At 39.7% G+C, this 20,098-nt stretch overlaps 1 protein-coding gene across 7 annotated transcripts in view; it reads left to right on the top strand.

Annotated features, from left to right (window-relative positions):
• RXRG (retinoid X receptor gamma) overlaps positions 1-20,098 on the top strand; it is a 45,788-nt gene that overhangs the window by 9,267 nt on the left and 16,423 nt on the right. For 6 of the 7 annotated variants that reach the window (XM_058177369.1, XM_058177368.1, XM_058177366.1 and 3 more), the window contains 5 exons: positions 7,859-8,003; positions 8,508-8,687; positions 14,189-14,358; positions 15,603-15,732; positions 19,483-19,615. In XM_058177369.1, the coding sequence (XP_058033352.1) occupies positions 7,859-8,003; positions 8,508-8,687; positions 14,189-14,358; positions 15,603-15,732; positions 19,483-19,615 (758 nt within the window). The remainder of the gene's footprint in view (positions 1-7,858; positions 8,004-8,507; positions 8,688-14,188; positions 14,359-15,602; positions 15,733-19,482; positions 19,616-20,098) is intronic. The other variant, XM_058177367.1, reaches the window with a different exon arrangement.

The raw sequence follows: 20,098 nt of genomic DNA, 5'->3' as shown, positions 1-20,098 counted from the left end.
GGAAGTGGGCTTTGAAGAAGCTAGACTGAAGGAATATTGATAACATTTCTTCCTTTTAGGAAAGTGCAGTATTTAGTAGCACTTCCTAATCACTGTTGATCTGTTCTGTGCTTCATGAACTCTGAATTGAATACCCGATTAATTAGTGCATGGAGGATATTTCATTAAGACTATACAGTTTTTCAATTTGCATACATTATAGGATAAAGTTAATCTATCACTCAATCTTACATCTGGACAAAAAGTTTAAGCTTTGAAATTTGAAAAAAGTGGTCTTCAAACTACTTTCCATAGAATGGTGTGTTTTTTGAGATGTATTAAAATTAAATTGAATTGAATTTCGCCAAGTATGATTCGACGCATAAGGAATTTGTCCCTGGTACAGAAGTACTCAGTGTGCATGCAAAGCAAAATTAACAACAACAACAACAACAGTCCCTCAGTGGGGCACTACCTTGACATGGTTGTGGGGCTTGTGTGCTCTGAGGAAGATGAGAGTATGCCAGAGGTTCAACCACACCAACCTTTCATCAAAGGAGTCAGACAAAGACTGTCTCTCCCATAAAAAATATAGTGAGACATAAATTTCAGAAAGCCAAACCAGCTCCAGGTTAACAAAGTCCACGCTAGAAGTTGGAGTTCCTGGATATCTGGTGAAAAATGAGCTACAGGACCCAGGACTGTTGGCTGAGCAATCAGGGCCAGTAGCTGCAGAACTACTGGAAGAAAAAGTGTTTACCCATCTCAACAGTACAGTGATTGAAAACAAAGAAATAATGATCTGTTATTACAGATCAGGTCCAACAACAAGAGGATATTTGAAACAGATGCATCAATTCTGGAAAAAACACCCAGAATCGGAAATAACAGAACAGAGGCTAGAAGTTCCAGGTTGATTTATAATACAAAATAAAGTATTCACAGAAGCAGAATTGGAAGAACTGCAAAGGTTCACCCAGGGCAAAGAAATTAAAGCCTTGCCAGAAGTAATTCAGAATGTAGAGGCAAACCGGGGGAGTTGGTAGTAGAGGAATCCAGCAGACATATACAGTTGTTTTCATTTGGAAAGCAGGCATCCATTCCTCTGCCTCAGGAAGAACAAAGCCCTCTAACTAAAGAAGTAAAATAACTGAAACACAGACTAACTGAAGATCGATGGCAGTTTTTTTAAAAATTTGCATTTATATCCCACCCTTCTCCGAAGACTCAGAGCGGCTTACACTATGTTAAGCAATAGTCTTCATCCATTTGTATATTATATACAAAGTCAACTTTTATTGCCCCCAACAATTTTACCTACCTTATAAAGCAGCGGTTCTCAACCTGTGGGTCAGGACCCCGTTGGGGGTCGAATGACGATTTGCCAGAGGTCGCCTAAGACCATTGGAAATATGGGAAGTATACTTGCGAGTTGAAGAATCGCGCTCCAATGGTTGACTTCACAAGCCAGCTGCAGGCTCTTTAAATCGCTAGCTGAATTCGGCTTCAGGCGCGATGAATTAAAAAAGAGAGAAATCTTTGCTCTGATGTCTCCCTCTCAAGCCAGCTGCAATCACTCCCAATCGCTAGCCTAATCTGGCTTCAGGCGGGATAAACTTAATAGGGGAGGAGTCTCCGCTTTAATGTCTCTGTCCTCAAGGCAATCACAAGCAGTTTAGATCGCTAGCCAATATGACTTCAGGCGCGATAAATTCAAAATGAAAATAATTTTACGGTTGGGGGTCGCCACATCGTGGGGAATTGTATTAAAGGGGTCGCAGCACTATAAAGGTTGAGAACCACTGTTATAAAGGATGGAAGGCATTTTACCTACCTTATAAAGGATGGAAGGCTGAGTCAACCTTGGGCCTGGTGGGACTTGAACCTGCAGTAATTGCAAGCAGCTGTGTTAATAACAGTTGCAGGTCAATGGCGAGAGCCTGGAAGAGGTTAATATCAAGAGAGGAATATTTCAAGGAGATTCACTATCACCACTACTATTTGTCATTGCACTGTTACCTATGTCAACAATAATGAATAACTCAGTTATCAAACATGGCTATAAAACATCCGACATCTGCCAGACTATGCCACCTCCTTTATGTGGACGATCTGAAGCTGTATAGAAAAACTTCATCTGAAATAGAATTGCTGCTCAACACTGTCCATATATATAGCCAAGATATTGCAATAGAGTTTGGATTGGACAAATGTGCCACACTCACTATCAAATAAGGAAAAACAGTGAAAACTGAAGGAATCAAGATGCCCCACAAAATGATGATTAATACAAGTACCTGAGTATCCTTCAAACTGACAACATCAAGCACACTGAAGTCAAGAAAAAAATTAGAGATGAATACATCAATATAGAGAAGATCTTAAAGTCCAAACTCAGTGGATACTATCAAGGCAATCAACACCTGGACAATTCCAGTCATTAGATATACAGCTGGAATAGTGGACTGAACTCAAGCAGAACTAAAAGCAATGGATAGGAAGACCAGAAAAATAATGACAATGAATCATGCCCTTCATCCTTGCAACAACATTGACAGACAAATAGGCAAGACAAATAGAAAAAGGGGCTTTGGAAGAATATCTGAAGGACAATGAAGAAGATGCACTGAAGTTAGTATGCCAGGAAGGCTTACTGATACTGGAGAGACCAAATTTGCCTACAAGAAAGACCAAATAAAGAACAAAATGGAGGCATGGGAAGACAAAACACTACATGGCCAGTACATTAAAAAGAAAGCTGGGAAAGCAGATAAGACCTGGCAATGGCTAAGAGCAGGAAAGTTAAAGAAAGAGGGACTAATCCTGGTGACACAAGACCAAGCCTTAAGGACAAATGCATACAAAGCCAGAATTGAGAAGAAAGCAAGTGCCATCTATACAAAGAAGCTGAAGAAACAGTGGACCACCTAGTAAACTGCTTCAAGATCAGCCAGACTGACTACAAGCAGCAGCATGACAAAGTAGCAACAATGGTGCATTGGAAGATCTTCAAGAAATATCATTTGCCTGCAAGCAAGAACTGGTGGGACGATAAAATAGAGAAAGTCATAGAAAATGAAGAAGTTAAATCTGGGACTTTGGAATTCAAACAGACAGGCACCTGCCACATAACACCCCAGACTTAACAATTGTCAATAAGAAAGATAAAAAAGTCTGGATAGTGGATGTGGCAGTGCTTGACACAGCAGAATAAAAGAGAAAGAACTGGAGAAAATAACAAGCAAGGGTAGTACCAATAGTAGTAGGAACCTTGAGTGCAATCCCAAAACCAGTCAATTGCAGAAGGCAGCTTTACTGGGTACAGCTTTCATCCTGTGACGATATCTGTAACACCATCAAACATCCAGATCTGCCTATCCCAAGTCCTTGATAAGGACTTGATAGGTAGACAAAAATGATAAACCCAGTCCGAACATCTGGCTGACTATGCAATGATTAATAATAATAAAAAATAAAATAAAATATAAAATAAAATAAAATAATCAACTGGACTGTGGCTGAACTGGAAAACCTGGACTGGAAAACACGTAAACTTTTAAACATGTACCATGCTTTACATCCACGAAGTGACACTGACAGGTTGTACCTGCCAAGAAGAATAGGGGACAGAGGGCTATTGCAAATCCATCAAACTGTAGAAGAAAAACAAAGGTTGAATGATTATGTGAACCAAAGCCCAGAAAGATTGCTGCAGGCTGTGAAAATGGAGAACATTATAAAAACAACAGAAACAAAGGCAGAATATAAGGAAAAACAGTTGGATGACAGATTAAATGGATGAAAAACCAAAGCTCTGCATGGACAGCACTTGGAAAACATTGAAGGAAAGTGTGATAATATTTTGACTTGGACATGGCTTATGAGAGGAACCATCAAGAAAGAAACGGAAGGTTTAATACTTGCTGCTCAAGAACAAGCACTACAAACTAATGCCATGAAAGCGAAGATATAAAAATCCACTGACAATCCAAACTGCCAACTTTGCAACAACAAAGTTGAAACTGTTTCACACTTAATATGTGAGTGCAGCAAAATCACGCAAGCATGATCGAGTTGCTAAATTAGTCCACTGGTTAAACAATATGACATACCTGTATCTGAAAAGTCATGGGAGCACAAAGTGGAAAAAGTTATTGAAAATGAGACAGTGAAAATCTTGTGGGACTTTCGAATACAGACGGATCATCATTTGGAACATAACACGCCAGATATTACTATTGTTGAGGACCGAAGCGTACAATTTATTGATATCATTGTACCAAGAGACACCAGAGTCAGAGAAAAAGAACTGGAAAAAAATCACAAAATGTCACAACCTGGCCATTGAAACTATGCGATTATGGATAAAACATGAAACAGTGATACCTATTGTCATCAGGGCACTTGGTACAATGTTAAAGAATTTTATAAAATACATTAAAAAATTGCAGCTTCCTGCGATAACAATGGCAGATCTGCAAAAAACTGCGTTATTTGGAACATCATACATTTTAAGAAGATACATGGCTGATACCTAGGATGCTGGCAGCAACCTGTAGCAACCATCAGCACCAGTCAATGATATTTGTGATACAGTTTTAAATGTTCAGTTGACTGAGTTTTATATTTAATGAATAAAAGAGATAACAACAACAACAACAATAATAATACCAAGAAAGGGGAGGAGTAAAGAAGATAATAAGGATAAATAATATTAGTACAGCCATACTACATAGGTAAATACACAGAAGCATTAGACAGCACTGTAAGAATTAGATGTTCAGCAGAATGATGACACTGGAAAAAACTGTCCGTGTCTAGCTGTTTTGGCATGCAATGCACTATTGTGCTGTCCTGAAGGGTGGAATTGAAACAGTTTATCTCCAGGATGTGCCTTACACAATGTAAGCCGCCCTGAGTCTTCAGAGAAGGGCGGAATATAAATGTAAATAAAAAAAAAATGTGAGGGGTCTGCAGATATCTTCCCAGTCCTCCTTCTGACCCGTGCAATATACAGGTCTTCTATGGAAGGCTGGTTGTGATTGCTTGTCCTGTTTGGTTGCTGTACCAAACGAGACAGTTATAGAAGTACAAATGACAGACTCAGTAATTCCTCTCTAGAACTGTATCAGCAGCTCCTGGGGAGTCTGAACTTCCTGAGTTGATGCAGGAAAAATGTTCTTTGTTGTGTCGTTTTAAGGATGGTTTTAATGTTAAGTGTCCCTTTCAAGTCCTGGGAGATTATAGAATCCAAAAATTTGAAAGACTCTATTTTTTTTTTTTTGTCACAACAGTATATACAATCATCAACATAAACAATAATCCATCATGAGAGAAAAAGTATATATAAGTAAAAGTATAAGTAAAAGTATGCATATAATACTATAATGAAGAGAACAATAGGACAGGAATGGTAGGCACTTTTGTGCTCTTATGCACGCCCCTTATAGTCCTCTTAGGAATGGGGTGAGGTCAATAGTAGACAGTTTTTGGTTGAAGATTTTGGGGTTTTGAGTAGAGACTGTAGAGTCAGGTAGTGAGTTCCAAGCATTAACAACTCTGTTACAAAAGTCATATTTTCTGCAATCAAGTTTGAAGCAGTTGACATTAAGTTTAAATCTATTGTTTGCTCTTGTATTGTTGCGATTGAAGTTGAAGTAGTCTTTTACAGGAAGGATATTACAATAGATGATTTTGTGTGTTAAACACAGATCATGTCGGAGTCGGTGGAGTTCTAAGTTTTCTAAACCCAGGATTTCAAGCCTGGTGGTATAAGGTATTTTGTTGTTTTCAGAGGAGCAAAGAACTCTTCTAGTAAAATATTTCTGGACGCGTTTGATAGTATTAATGTCAGAGATGTGGTATGGGTTCCAGACGAATGAGCTGTATTCAAGAATAGGTCTGGCAAATGTTTTGTATGCTTTGGTTAGTAGTGTAGAGTTTTTGGAAAAGAAGCTACATAAAATTAAGTTTACAACTCTTAGAGCTTTTTTTGCTATGTAGTTGCAGTGAGCTTTGGCATTTAGGTCATTTGATATAAAAACTCCAAGATCTTTGACAGGGAGGGGGTTGTCACTTAGGTAATGTCCATTAAGTTTGTACTTGATGTTAGGGTTCTTTTTTCCAATATGTAAGACTGAGCATTTGCTGGTTGAGATTTGGAGTTGCCAAGTTTTAGACCAATCGGAAACAAAGTCAAGGTCATTTTGAAGAGTAGAAGTATTGTTAGTGGTATTGAATAGTTTGACGGCGTCAGCGAAGAGAACACAATAACTTGAGATGAGGTCACAGAGATCATTTATGTATAGTATGAAGAGCGTTGGTCCAAGAACACTACCTTGCGGAACGCCATTTTTGACAGGAACAGGATTTGATAGACCGTTGCCAATTTTGACCACTTGTTGTCTGTTTGATAGGAAGGCATTTATCCAATTGTGGAGAGGTCCTGAAATGCCGTAGGATTTTAGTTTTAAGAGAAGTTTGTCATGTACTACTGAGTCAAAAGCTTTGCAGAAGTCTATGTAGATTGCATCTATTGGTTTTCCTTATCAAGGTTGGTAGTCCATATGTTTTTGCAGTGGAGAAGTTGTAAGTTACATGACAATTTTTTTCTGAAAAACCAAATTGTTTATTAGAGAGTAGGTTATTAGTTTCAAGGTGGAGTGTAATGGATTGGTTTATGATAGATTCCATTACTTTACATGAGACGCAACATAGAGAGATAGGTCTGTAATTTTCAACTAGGCTGGGGATAGCAATAGACTCTATTGCTGATACTGTCCTGCCTAATATGGTAAGAGGTGATAGAATAGAAGAGCTCCCCCTAAAATCCACTCTCATCTTTACAGTTTTAAACATGATCAGCTCCAGATTATTACAGCTGCATCGCAGGGCCAGTTGTTCAACCTCCCTTCTTATAGACAGTTTCATCACCATCTTGAATGAGGCCAATGACTGTTGTATCATCAGCAAACTTCAGTACTTTAACAGAGAGTTCCCTTGTGGTGCAGTGAGTCATTGATATTTATAGAGAAGAGCAATAAAGAGAGCCCACAGCCCTAAGAGGTGCCTGTACTAATTGCCCCAGTACTAGATGTTTTTTTCTCTAGCTTCACCTGTTGTAAAAAAAAGATTTCTGGGACAAATAAAAACTCTCTGGTCTTATTCATGTTTATTTGTCTGGATTTTTAGAATATATATCATGTCATAACAGTGTTACTAAAAGAACCAAGCACACACACACCCTCGTGTTCAGTGGTGGGTTTTAAATTTTTTTACTACCGGTTCTGGGGGGCGTGGCTTGGTGGGTGTGGCAGGGGAAGGATACTGTAAAATCTCCATTCCCTCCCCAATCGAGGGGAAGATTACTGCAAAATCCCCATTTCCTCCCGATCAGCTGGGACTCGGGAGGCAGAGAATAGATGGGGGTGGGGCTAATCAGAATTTTTATTATCGTTTCTCCGAACTACTCAAAATTTCCACTAACAGTTCTCCAGAACTGGTCAGAACCTGCTGAAACCCACCTCTGCTCGTGTTCTATTACCACACAGACATATTTAGGGTTTATATCAATCAGCAAATAAAGTAAGTAAAATACTTCTTTTTCTACTTTTGCCCTGTCCAACCCCTTTCAATCCCATATTGTTTCTTGAATTGCCAGGTTATGGTGGTTATTTTCCAAACTTATGTTAACAAATACTTTGTGAATGAAGTCTAATTGATCACTGAAAGTATGATGCTCACATATTCAGCTCCCATATGGAAATGCTAACAGAGACTGCCTTCTGTCTGGTCCTGAATATTGGATCACAGATGGAACATCAATCTGAGGTTGTATAACCTATTTTGCTTTCCCCCCCCATTCATTCTCCCATTTTAGTCCAGTATCATGAACAGCGCTGGAACCTCTGAAGATACCAAGCCTTTGCCAAATTTCCAACGGATGGGAGTGATGAATTATTCATCCCCAAGTCCAGGATCCCTTACAAAGCATGTCTGTGCAATTTGTGGAGACAGATCATCAGGTACCCACAGCTTGCATGTCAAGGGGACTGTCTGGAAAGTATTAAATAACTATTACGATATAATATTGCCTCAGGATTCTTTCCTCTTAGTTGGTCACGCAGAAAGTATCTCTTGTGTTTCTTCATTCATGGCAAAATCATTTTTAATGTATAGCTTTTGAGAACATTGGACAATTGTTTTATTTGAGGCCAAATTTCCAGCTTTTATGAGCTGATGAGGGGGGTTAACCACTCTTGCAGTACTAAAACATCCATGCCTCATATAATTACACCCTTTTCCCTGATCACATCTGAGTTCTTCACAGTATTCTGTATCACAGTCTGGTCTGTTTTCTATGCAGTTTTCTTAGTCCTCTCAGGCATATTGAGTGGTTCTGTATTTAACCATTTCTGAAACAAAATGCTTTGATAATTTGAATGCCCTAACTCAAAAGTGCAGAAAACATTTATACTTGCTCATATATCCCAATTGGAATGTGCTTATGTGTATTGCTGTATTGCTAGGGAAGCACTATGGGGTGTACAGTTGTGAAGGCTGCAAAGGATTCTTTAAGCGGACAGTAAGAAAAGACCTTGTCTACACATGTCGAGATAATAAAGACTGTCTGATCGACAAGCGTCAGCGAAACCGTTGCCAGTATTGCCGTTATCAGAAATGTCTAGCAACAGGCATGAAAAGAGAAGGTATGTTGCTAAGATATACACATTCATACACATATGTGAACATATATACTAAGTATATACTTAGTATATACTCTACTAAGATGCACATACACAAACCATCCTTAATTACATTAGAAGAAACTCTCATAGCCCCATCGTTTTTGTTCTTCATCTGGAATAGATGAATCAATTCTCCATCAGCTGAAAGTCAGGCCACTGCTATGCAGTTTATTCTATATGTTTGATGATCTGCCACTTTGAAGGATATAGGAAATGTGTTCTGAAGTGCCACTGTGGCAGTCACAGCAAATGAAAGAAAACAAAATGCAATTCGTAAATTAAAACTCTATCCAAGCAGGGCACTAGCTATAAAGAGATTTGCCAAGTATTAAATTGATGTGGTTTTTCCCGCCTAAACTGTCATTTTCCACAAGGAGAGGAGGGAGGGAGGGAGGGAGGGAGGGAGAGGGCTATAGTTGTATAGTACAGGCTACTTAACCCAGCAGAGGAAATAGATGAACATTTTGCTGATCAGTTAAATAAGGTATGCAGAAAACATACCACTGTGGGGGGACTTTAACTATCCTGATATCAACTAGGAAACACCCTGCAGCAAGTGGAACTAGGATTTCAAAAAACTAAGAAGGAGATTAAGAAGAATTCCATGGGTAGAAATCCTAAATGGAAAAGCAATATCTGGCCAGAATTCTACCACTAGGAATAATAGTGGCTCACAAACCAACATCAACACTCCAACAAGAGCTGTAGAGAAACAAGGACTGAAGGAAGAGAACAGCAATGCAACCTGCAAGATCAAATGCAACAACTGTGACCATCTATGTTGGGCAAATAGGATGACAATTAAAAACAAGAATCCACGAGCACTGACTAGCAGCCAACCGGCATGACCACAAATCCCTGATCTTGACCCACAGTGACACCAAGCAACACCAGTTCGACTGGAATGGAACAAAAATCATTGGCCATGCCACCACATGCCATGCACACAAATGATTGTGTGTTCAACAAATAGGTCACTCAACAAACATATCAATCTGGAGCCAGCCTACAAGCCTGAAAGGACCCAGATTAATTGGACCTATGACAGCACCAACTACCTCCTCATTTGATGACCTTCACAGGATGTGACCATCCAGCCACGTGACCAACTAATCCTGTCATTACTCAGGATAGATAAAAGTGAACAATTGAGATACGACTTCAACCGAAGTCCTGCTGAAGATGTTGCCTAGTCTGGCAACAAAATGTTTGGAAGCCAAATAGCAAGCTCGAAGAAGAAACCACTACCAACAAAAAGGAAAGTATTAAAAAAATGGAAAAAGGTGCTCATAACTAGAACAAAACTAGAATATAGCCTACTTCTTCGTAAGTTAGAAAAATGTGATATAGATAGCATCACCATTAGTTGGATTTGTAACTGGCTAACAAACCATACTCAATGTGTAGCCCTCAACAGAACTACACCTACATGGAGAGAAGGATGCAGTAGAGTACCTCAACATTCTGTCCTTTGCCCAGTAATCTTCAACATCTTCATATCACCATCTGACTAACAAACCCAATAAAAGCAGGCATCTTCAGGAACTTTAAAATCCCAAAAGTAAAATTTTGAGTACATTATTTCAGCACTGAAGAAAGCAAAAAACCTCTAAATTTTCCCACACAACCCTGCAGAGTTAAAATGGGTTTCATCCACTCCTCCCATGGAACAGGTCACATTGTCCAGTTAGGAATTGGCCTTTTGTTTTGATAACAGTCCATGTCTTAGCCAACACCTGCAGAAGTGTCCTTGACTCTCACGGTTGAAGATTGTAGCCTCCACATTCCATCTTACCCTTCTCTCCTCCCAGTTCTTTGGCAAGTTTGAAAGCAGTAATAGACAGAAGAAGTTTAAGTGTTTTTCAGTCTTGACACTTCATAAATGACCTAGATGAGGAAAAATCCCGGAAGCATCATGGCGAGACTGGCTGGAAAAATAGTGGGCCCTGATGAGCTTCATGAAAATCCAACTGGACAAACCATTGTTGGTGGGTCTTTGGACCGGAACTGTCCTGTAGGGATGGTGAAGAAGGAGAGGCATCTTGGACAACCAAGAGGAACAGGCAAGTTCCTTGAAAGGTCGGAGGCAGCTCTTTGGACCAGCGGTGGGGGTGGAGGCCATTGTAAAATGACCTCTCTGAAGTTGGGGCAACCGGACTAAGTTTTTGTTCAAGAGCGGTGTTTGAGTGGAGTGCTGGTACTGGGTGAGTGATTGGCCAACTCACCGATAAAAGAAAATTTCTTTTGGAAATTTTAAGGTGTCCTGGAGCTGAAATGAGCAGCTAATTGGCACTTGGGAAATTCTTTAGAGGGAGAAGAACAAAGAGGAGGCTAGAATACTAAAGCCCAAGAAAGTTTTTGTATTTATAATTGGATTTGGAGAAACAAAAAATAATAAAATAAAAGAATCTGAGGAAAAGTATTTTTTATGTGGATTTAAAATATTCTTGACAGCTTTGACATTTAGTTGGTTTGAGAATATTGTGGATTTGAGAGGGACATCTGCTGGCGGAAAGAGAGTACTGCAATGTTTGTTGGAAGATAGAAGAGAAAGTACAGCTGTGACCTTGACTACTAAATGATAATTTGGAAACTGTGGGAACTTTTAAGGAGTATGTCTTTCTACATTCCTTGGTTTCGATTCTCAATGGCTGTGGAAGATAACAAATCTTTAATTTGGAATGGACTGGATAAATACTTAAATAAAATAGAATTTTTTTTTAATTGGCCAAATGTGATTGGACACACAAGGAATTTGTCTTGGTGCATATGCTCCCAGTGTACATTAAAAAAAAAATACATTCATCAAGAATTCTAAGGTACAACACTTAATGATAGTCATAAAGACATTATTTGAAAACAAAAAGAGATTATATGGATTTTAAATTTTAATTAAATATGACAGAATTCAAAATTGTTACCAATCTCTTAAATTGGCAATATGGAGTCTTGGATGTGTGTGAAATTAATTAAGATGTTTAAAAATATGCGTGAATAACTAAAGAGTAATAAAAAGTCAGAAATTTTGCTAGAATACACAGAACAGAAAATAGGGGAGAAGGTGATAAAAGAGAGCATAAATGAGGAGCAAGAAAATTATATTGAAGGAAAAGGAACTGAATGCAAAAAGCAGTTAGATGATTTCACTGGGATTTACAGTGGCAAAAAAAGAGTGGATGGGGGGAATATCCCCCCAAAAAGAATCAATCAAAGGGTAAAGTGGAAAATAGTGGAAAGAGATTAGGAGAAAGCTTGGTGAGAACTACTCGAATAACATATCTAAAAGTGAGAAAAAGGATTGAGAAGAAAAAAAAATATGTAATATATATACAAAAAGAAAAAGAGAATGGGATAAAAGGAGAAAACTATCAAGAAGTGGAATTTTAGAGAAACCAAGAGAAAATGGTTAAAGAAGGAAGATTAGTGGAAAGGAGGAAGGGAAATAAGGTACATACTAGTAGATTTAAGGGAACTGTATTAATATTAATTGTGGATGGTCAACTAAGTTAAAGGGTTTTAATGTAAGATTTGAATATGATGTATATTGCTTATAGTAAAACAGAATAGCAGATGAAATGTGAAATGGCAATTTGGTTTAATTTTGAAGACAATTTAAATTAAGAGACAAAGTTGAAATGTTAAAAAGTGGGATGGGGATTTTGAGAAATATATTCTGTAATGGTGAAATAAGATAATTAATTGATGTTATTGTAAGAGATTGAGAATTAAGGGTGGATAGTGATACTGTTTATGTATTATGTATTAAGAAGAAATTAAGATAAGATAAAGAAGTATGGGAAAAAAAATATGGCTGAAATTGGAAACGTAAAATGGACTTGGGGAAAAAAAAGACCGTGTTTCCCCAAAAATAAGACCCTGTTTTATATTTTTTTGAACCCCGAAATAAGGGCTTAGCCTTATTATTGGGGGGCATCTTATTATTTTAGGGTTGCAGAAGGCAGTGAGGTTGGCCACCTCATGGCTGCTGCTGTGTTGTGCTGCTGTGGCAGTGCAACACAGCCACTCGTCAGTTGTTCGTTGGGGCAACCAAAGGTGGGAATCTCCCTGCCGTTCTTGGCACTCGCCCACCTCCCATCCATCCACCCATCCATCCCCCTTGCCTGAAAACTCCTGCCCCATTCCTGCCTCTCCACCAGGTGACTCCCGGCAGCACCAAATGCCCAAAGCCTGCACTCACCCGGCTCCCTTTTCCACAACACCCAACTCTTTATTGAGGGGGATGGCATGTGGGGCAGGGGAGAAGAAAGACATGTGGAGTGAGGTGGGGTTCACTCCTCTTGTCAGGGGCTGGGGAGGGGCCGGGGAGACGCGAGACACACGTCTCACCTGCCTTGCAGCTCTGATGCTTGTCTCGCCATTGTCTGAAGGCAAATACATAGGGTAAAAACAAACTTCTTGTGAGTTCAAGAAGTTTGATTGAACTCGCAAGATCTGCAGACAATGGTGAGACATGCGATGGAGCTGCAAGGCAGGTAATTCAGCTCCACATACCCCAATGGTACTGTAATCTCAGCCTGGCTGCTGCCCTTCCCTGCCATCTCTTTGTTGAAGAGGTGGCAGATAGGGCGAGGGAGAAGCGAGATGCATGGAGTGTGATGGGGGTCCTCTTGCCATCTCTTCTCCCCCTCTCACCAGGCATGGCAGGGCTTTCTGCCCCTGCCCAAATTGGAGGGGTGGGGCCGGAGAGGCACGGAACGTGCGTCTTACGTACCTTGCAGCTCTGTCTCATGTCTTGCCGCTGTCTGCAGGCAAACATGTTGTAGGGTAAATGTGGCCTTATTTTCGGGACATGTCCTATTTTCGGGGAAATACGGAATAATATGGCAGAAGCTGAAATAACAAGATATGGTGAAAAATGATTAATTTGTGATAAAGAATTATATAAAAGAGATGAATATGAAAAAAGGGAAGATTGGAATAGATTATAAGGAGTAATATATATAAGGTGTATAAGTCAACACTCTGTTCATAAAAGATGTATGATGAAAGAAAAATTCTAATAAAAATTGTTTACAAAAAATAAATAAATGACCTAGATGAGGGAATAGACGGGGAACTCATCAAATTTGCAAATGACACCAAACTGGGGGAATAGCTAAAACTTTGGAAGCTAAACTCAATATTCAGAAGAATCTTGACAGACTTGGATATTGGGGCCTAGCCGACAAAATGCAATTCAGTGTTGAGTAAAGTAAGGTCCTGCATTTAGGCAGGAAAAAAAATCCTCACAGTCATTGCTGAGGAAAGTCTTATTAGAAAAACTGTCTGAACATAGAAAAGAATCTAAGGAAAAAGAAAAGCCTATTCTGAACTTAGACACCCTGCTGATGGGTGAGAGTCAGAGAAAATGTCAGGAAGTCACGGTATAATTATAGGATTACATTTTGGGACACAGAGTGGAGAGTGACAAAATTCTTGTGGACTTTTCTTTGTGCTCTAAGCGGTTCAAGAAGAGAGGCAGAGAAGCAGAGAGCGGAGTGAGAATGAAGTGGAATCCACAAGCAGCAATGGTGGGAGTCTTGAAGATATGCCTGTGGAAAGGATTTTAGAAGCTGAAATGGCAGTTGAACCAAAGTCTGAATCATACAGTGATGTGAGTGCAGAAACCTCGGTAGGTGCGATTCATTTCGGTGCTGTTCTTTAGGCTGTGAGTAACTGAATATCCTGAATAGAAACACATGAGTTAATGCACGTTCAAAAAAATAACCTGTCTGGCAAGTGCACTATAGGTTCATAATCTAAAATACTTTTAACAACTGGTAATGATAGACATTTGGGGACTTCTTACGACACACACAAGCAGAAACTGGAAAGTTAGGACAACAGAATCTGTCAATTTTGGTTTCTCTTTGTCTAAGAAAGTACTAATCTGAAGTTGCTTGTTCCGCCTCTTTTTCCAGACATGCACTCAGTGAACACATGTTGTTTCGATTTCCTCCTGATTCACTGTATTTAGCTAAGTGTTAAACTTCTAGAGTGTATTTACTTTAAATATTTTATTTTGCTTTACTAACATTGCTTGGGTTGAATTCCCAATCTCAGGAATGTTCATATGCACTTGAACATCAGGTAGAACATCAGGTTTGTGCCACAGAAATCAGGGTAATTCCTAGATGACATTAAATAATTATAGAATATTCCTTTTGCAGCCATATGAGGGTCTTAATGGAGTGTTAGAGTCCAAATGCTCAAATGTTCAAAGGTAAAACTTTCAGAATTCAAGAAGCAAAATCTGGCACACCTAACTTACAGATACAGTAGGAAGTCAAACAACATGCAGTAAAGATTTTATTCTACTTTTATTTCTATTTATTCTATTTTCTATTCCATTTTAGATGCTTCTTACTCAATCCTTAAAAGCTAGTTTCTTTGAGACTAGTTCTGCACTTTGGAAAGATTATCCTTATTTAAAGTTGCTCTCTCAATCCTTTTTATTCTAAGCCATGAGAAACTCATCCATGATTCTCTTTGTTTCCTAATAAACAAACTACTATTTTAAACAAACATTTTTGGTGCCAGGGTGTGTCTTATACTGCTTCAGATTCTGCTATGTTGATTGGCCACCAGTTTCATGTCATAGTCTGACCTTTAGTCTTTTCAGTTGACAGAAAGACAATTTCGTTCTTTTTTCTTCTTCTCTTTCCCTGGATGAGGAAATGGGGAAAAGGGGGCAGAAAATACCAATTGAAGACAAGAATTGCCCCATCACCCCAGATTGTCCTTGGGTAGATAGGCAAGTTGGAAAGACTCTTACAATAGATTTAAAAGGGAGACTATTTGTTTCTAAAATTAGGCTTATAAAAAATAGCCCAAACAAGATGTTTTTGCTGGCTTATGTACTTGTTTCTCCCTTAGACCAACGATCCTGTCACCAATATTTGCCATGCAGCTGATAAACAGCTCTTCACATTGGTTGAATGGGCCAAGCGGATTCCGCACTTCTCAGACCTGACATTAGAAGACCAAGTTATCCTCCTCCGAGCAGGTAATGGCTTGTCGACTTCTCTTTGCCATTGATCTCCTTGAATGATCAACACAGCACCAGAAACTGGAAAACTTGCATGATGTAACTGTAGGTTGTAGCTGGTGAATTATCCACTTGCACATTATCTTGTAAAACAAAAACATACTTTTTCCTAAATTTTGCAAGGCGTTTTATTCTCCCAGAAGATAAAGCATCTTTCCATTTTGGAAAAAAAATGTCAACAGAATATGGCTAGAGACAAGGAATTGCTCAAAACTTCAGAATTTGGGCAGCTATTTAACAATTTCATATAATCCAATCTTCCTACTTTCTCTATATCTAGTTTTCAGCTTAAAGATTACTACTTTTCAGCTGGTGGTTTGTAGTGATTCTCAGTCATTCAGATCATGGTTTTTAGCTGATCACGGTTTTTAGCAAATCCCAAAGGAATGAGATTCTGAATTTTACTTCATGCTGCATTGCCGATATAAAACCCAAGGTAAATGGTGGTTTTTGGAATTGTGAACGCAAATGAGCCTCAGAGCTAAACAAGACAGGATCTATCCTGTCTCAAGGCTGAAAGGAAGTGCTTTGTCTAGCCAGCGAGAGGATAGTGGTGCAATTACTACGAGGGCGGTTATGAGTAATATTGTGAACCTCTAATCTAATCCTCTAAATCAGGGGTCCTCAAACTTTTTAAACAGGGTGCCAATTCACAATCCCTCAGATTGTTGGGGGGCCAGACCAGCTGGGTGGGCATGGCTAGGTGACTAGGTGGATGTGGTCAATTTAGCAGTCCATTAAACAATGCATAAAAATTAAACTTTAATTTGTTTTGCTCCTGGGGGTGTTTTATTTGCTTTTGTTTGCATGTTGCTCTTTTGGTTTTTACTAGATAATTTTTTCAGTTGTTTAGCACTAGTGGTCCACTTCAGGAAACTCAGTTTTGCAGCAATTCTTCTCAGCCCCAAGGAGTTTACAATCAACAAGTCTCTCTCTCTCTCTCTCCCTCTCTCCTGAAGACGAGGAAGGTAAAAAACAGGGCATGTGGATGCCCTCGGAGGCCTCCGTGTGCCCCATTTTTGGTCTACAGAGTGCTACTGGAGTCAGGGAGGTCAAAAATGGGGCCATTTTTGGCCTCCTGGGGCATCTGTGCACCCCATATTTCATCTCCCTGGCTCCAGAACCACTCTGCAGGCCAAAAAGGGGCCAAAACAGGCTGTTTTTTGGCCTCTTGGGGTGTCTATGCACTCCATTTTTCACCTCCCCCACTTCCAGAACCTCTCTGAAGGCCAAAAACACACCAACACAGCCCATTTCTTGGCCTCCCAGGGCATCCACACACCCCATTTTTCACCTCCCCTGCCTCCGGAACCTCTCTGCAGGCCAAAAATGCCAAAAATGTTAGCCTTACCTTCCAGTTCCAGTCCATGGGGGGCTCGTGAAGATAAATCCTACGCTTGGCTGAAGGGGGGGCCAACGGGTGGTGGGATGATGTGGACGGGGCAGCCTTTTGGTTTTGCGCGGGCCAGATTAATGGCTTTGGCGTATATGGCCCATGGGCTGTAGATTGAGGACTCCTGCTCTAAATTCTCACTATCTATGGACCAAAGGCAATCCTAGACGTACAACCATTTGTTTAGTGACCATTCGAAGTTACAATGACACTGAAAAATGTGACTTACTGTTCACACATATGACCATTACAGCATCCCTGTGGTCATGTGACCAAAATTGGTTCATATTTATGACTGTTGGTGTGAACTAGGGTCACGTGATCACATTTTGCAAACTTCTGACAAGCAAGGTCAATGGGGAAGTCAGATTCACTTAATAAAAGTGTTTACTAATAATGTTGTGGTCCACCAGCAGCTTGTGGAGCTGGTAGCAGAGTCAGACAGTGAGGAGGCTGTGGAGGACAATGGTCCAGTCCTGCAGTCAGAGGAAGGCCCAGACAAGGGCTCTGCGTTGGAGGCAGAGATGGGGCCAGGGCTGTCTGGGAGCGATGCATGGACTCTGGAGCCTCCAGAGCTAGACAGCAGAGAGGCAGAGGAACAGGAGGAGCCTGTTCCTAGTGCACATATGCAAAGAGTTGCCAGAAGGCAAGAGCAGCTAAAGCAAAAAGGATGACTCAGGAGTAAGGGCCAGGAGATGATTGGCCCCTCCCATAAGGCTTAAAAGAGCAGCAACGGCTCTTGGGCTCTTTGTAGGAAAGCAACTTCTAGTCCAATTGTTTCTGAATTTATGGGGCTTTGTCAAGAAAGGCAGGGTGGCAGGATGGCAAAGGAGACAAAGGTTTGTGATAAGGCCGATGTCAGCTTTGGAAGCCGTACTAGGCCGGAGGCTTCCGCGCTGTCACTTTCCCATGTGTGGGAAAGTAGGAGAGGGGATTTGGTAGAGGGGGCCATTAGACATAATAACATTCTCCTGCTGGTCAAGGTCAGGCCAGGACTGCATCTGGAGAAGGAGTGGCTGGAGTGATATCTCGAGATGGGATGTTTGGCGATTGGAGCATGTGATCAGCAGAGGGGTCAAGGGGGTGGTGTTTTTTGGAGTTTGTCTTCCTGAGGAAAAACCCGGATCCCCAGATTCAGAGTTTCCCGTTGTGCCAGTTTACCTATGCTAATAAAAGAACTTTGAAAGATGTTGGCTTCGGAGTCTTTTCTGCGGGAGGGGATTTTCTGGAACGCTGACAGCCGAAGGACTTTTTCTGAAGGATTTGTTTTGGAATTAATTTGGACTAAGCTGAGAATGAAGTAATTCTCAGCTGTTCTAATAAAATACGTTTGTTTAGGACTGATTGTGTCTGGTAATAACTACTTGGGCCTAGGTCACAACAGATAACAACTGCAGTGGTTCACTTAACAGCTGTGGCAACAAAGTTCATAAAATGGGGCAAAACTCATTTAACAACTGTCTCACTTAGCAACAGAAATTTTGGGCTCAATTTGTGATCATAGATCGTGGACTACTTGTACTTGGAAAAAAACCATCTCCCTGATTGGATGTGATTGTACAACCCCCAAGGATACTGAGCTATTGTCATGCTGATTGTGTCATCCACAATCTGTAGAATCACGCATCAAGTAAAATGACTGTCCTTTGTGCATGTCTTTAAAATGAGATTGAAAAGTATAAAAATAAGAACAATTTGATGGTCTATTAAAAATAAATAGTTTATACTTAACCAGTGACTATGCTGGGAAAAGAGTTTAATTCAAACAATTCCTCAATACACAGATTTTCAAATGTTTGTAGATTTGCTTGTCTTCTTAGTATTGGAAAGTAGTAAAACACATTTTTCTGCAATTGCACTGTGAAGTGGTAAAGCCCAATAACTTCTTTTAACATTTACTTGTTTACTAGTATCTGGTGTCCCTACACAGACAGATTTTATTCAATAGCAAGTCATGTATTCCTTGCAAAGTTTATGCCATGAGACACAAACATTTTCTAAGAAAGTGCAAAATGAGAAATAGGTTTTCAATATCCATGCTATTACTTTAGGATCGGGCTATATTTTGCCTTATTGCTTATTTCAATTTCTGCTTTTAAAAAGGATCTTCTTGATCTTTGTTGCTTATAAGCAATACCGGATTACTTGTTCTTTTGCAAACAAACTGTTACAGGGATGAAATGAAATAAATAGAATTTTGCATACTCCAGTGTAGCATAAATTGGTCCAGTCAAGTTAACAGCCAGATTATCAAGCAACTTTTTTTAAAGTCTCCAGAAAAAAAATGTGTATATCACTCTTATTTCCTCTTTTAGGTTGGAATGAACTGCTGATTGCCTCTTTTTCCCATCGCTCTGTTTCTGTACAGGATGGTATCTTACTGGCCACCGGTTTACATGTGCATCGGAGCAGTGCACACAGCGCTGGAGTGGGCTCCATATTTGACAGGCATGTTTTTATTCTTAATTCCAGCATTTGCATTTTCCTAAATGACTTCCGGTTAGTTTTGATAAAGAAAAGCTTAAATAAGTACTTCTGAAAACTGTAGGAAAGGAAAGGCTGCCTGGGTTTATGTAGGTCTAAATGCAACTTATGCAACTTCTCTGCTCTAATTTTGTTCCCTTCAAAAAAGTTTTGATTTTAAGAAATAGCCTTGGAATTCATTTACATGCCAGTATATACCAACTTGTTAGTTCCTTGGTTTGCATATTATTTTGCAATTTCTTATAGATGGCTGGTTTCTAGCATTATTTGTTGTTGCTTTTCTGCTGTAAAGATCAAGGGAAATTAAAAAAAATAATAAAGTGATGGTGGCTTTTTTTACCAACTATCCATTTCTTCTTCTATGTCCAAGACCATGAATGGAAATGATCCAGCTGCTGTGAATGGGACAGCATGTATGAATGAATTTAAATTCTTTCTATTTACTGC

This window comes from Ahaetulla prasina, chromosome 3 (genome assembly GCF_028640845.1).
Source record: "Ahaetulla prasina isolate Xishuangbanna chromosome 3, ASM2864084v1, whole genome shotgun sequence".
Lineage (NCBI taxonomy): Eukaryota > Metazoa > Chordata > Lepidosauria > Squamata > Colubridae > Ahaetulla > Ahaetulla prasina.
The sequence above is the reverse complement of the archived record's forward strand: the minus strand, read 5'-3'. Positions and strand labels throughout refer to the sequence as shown.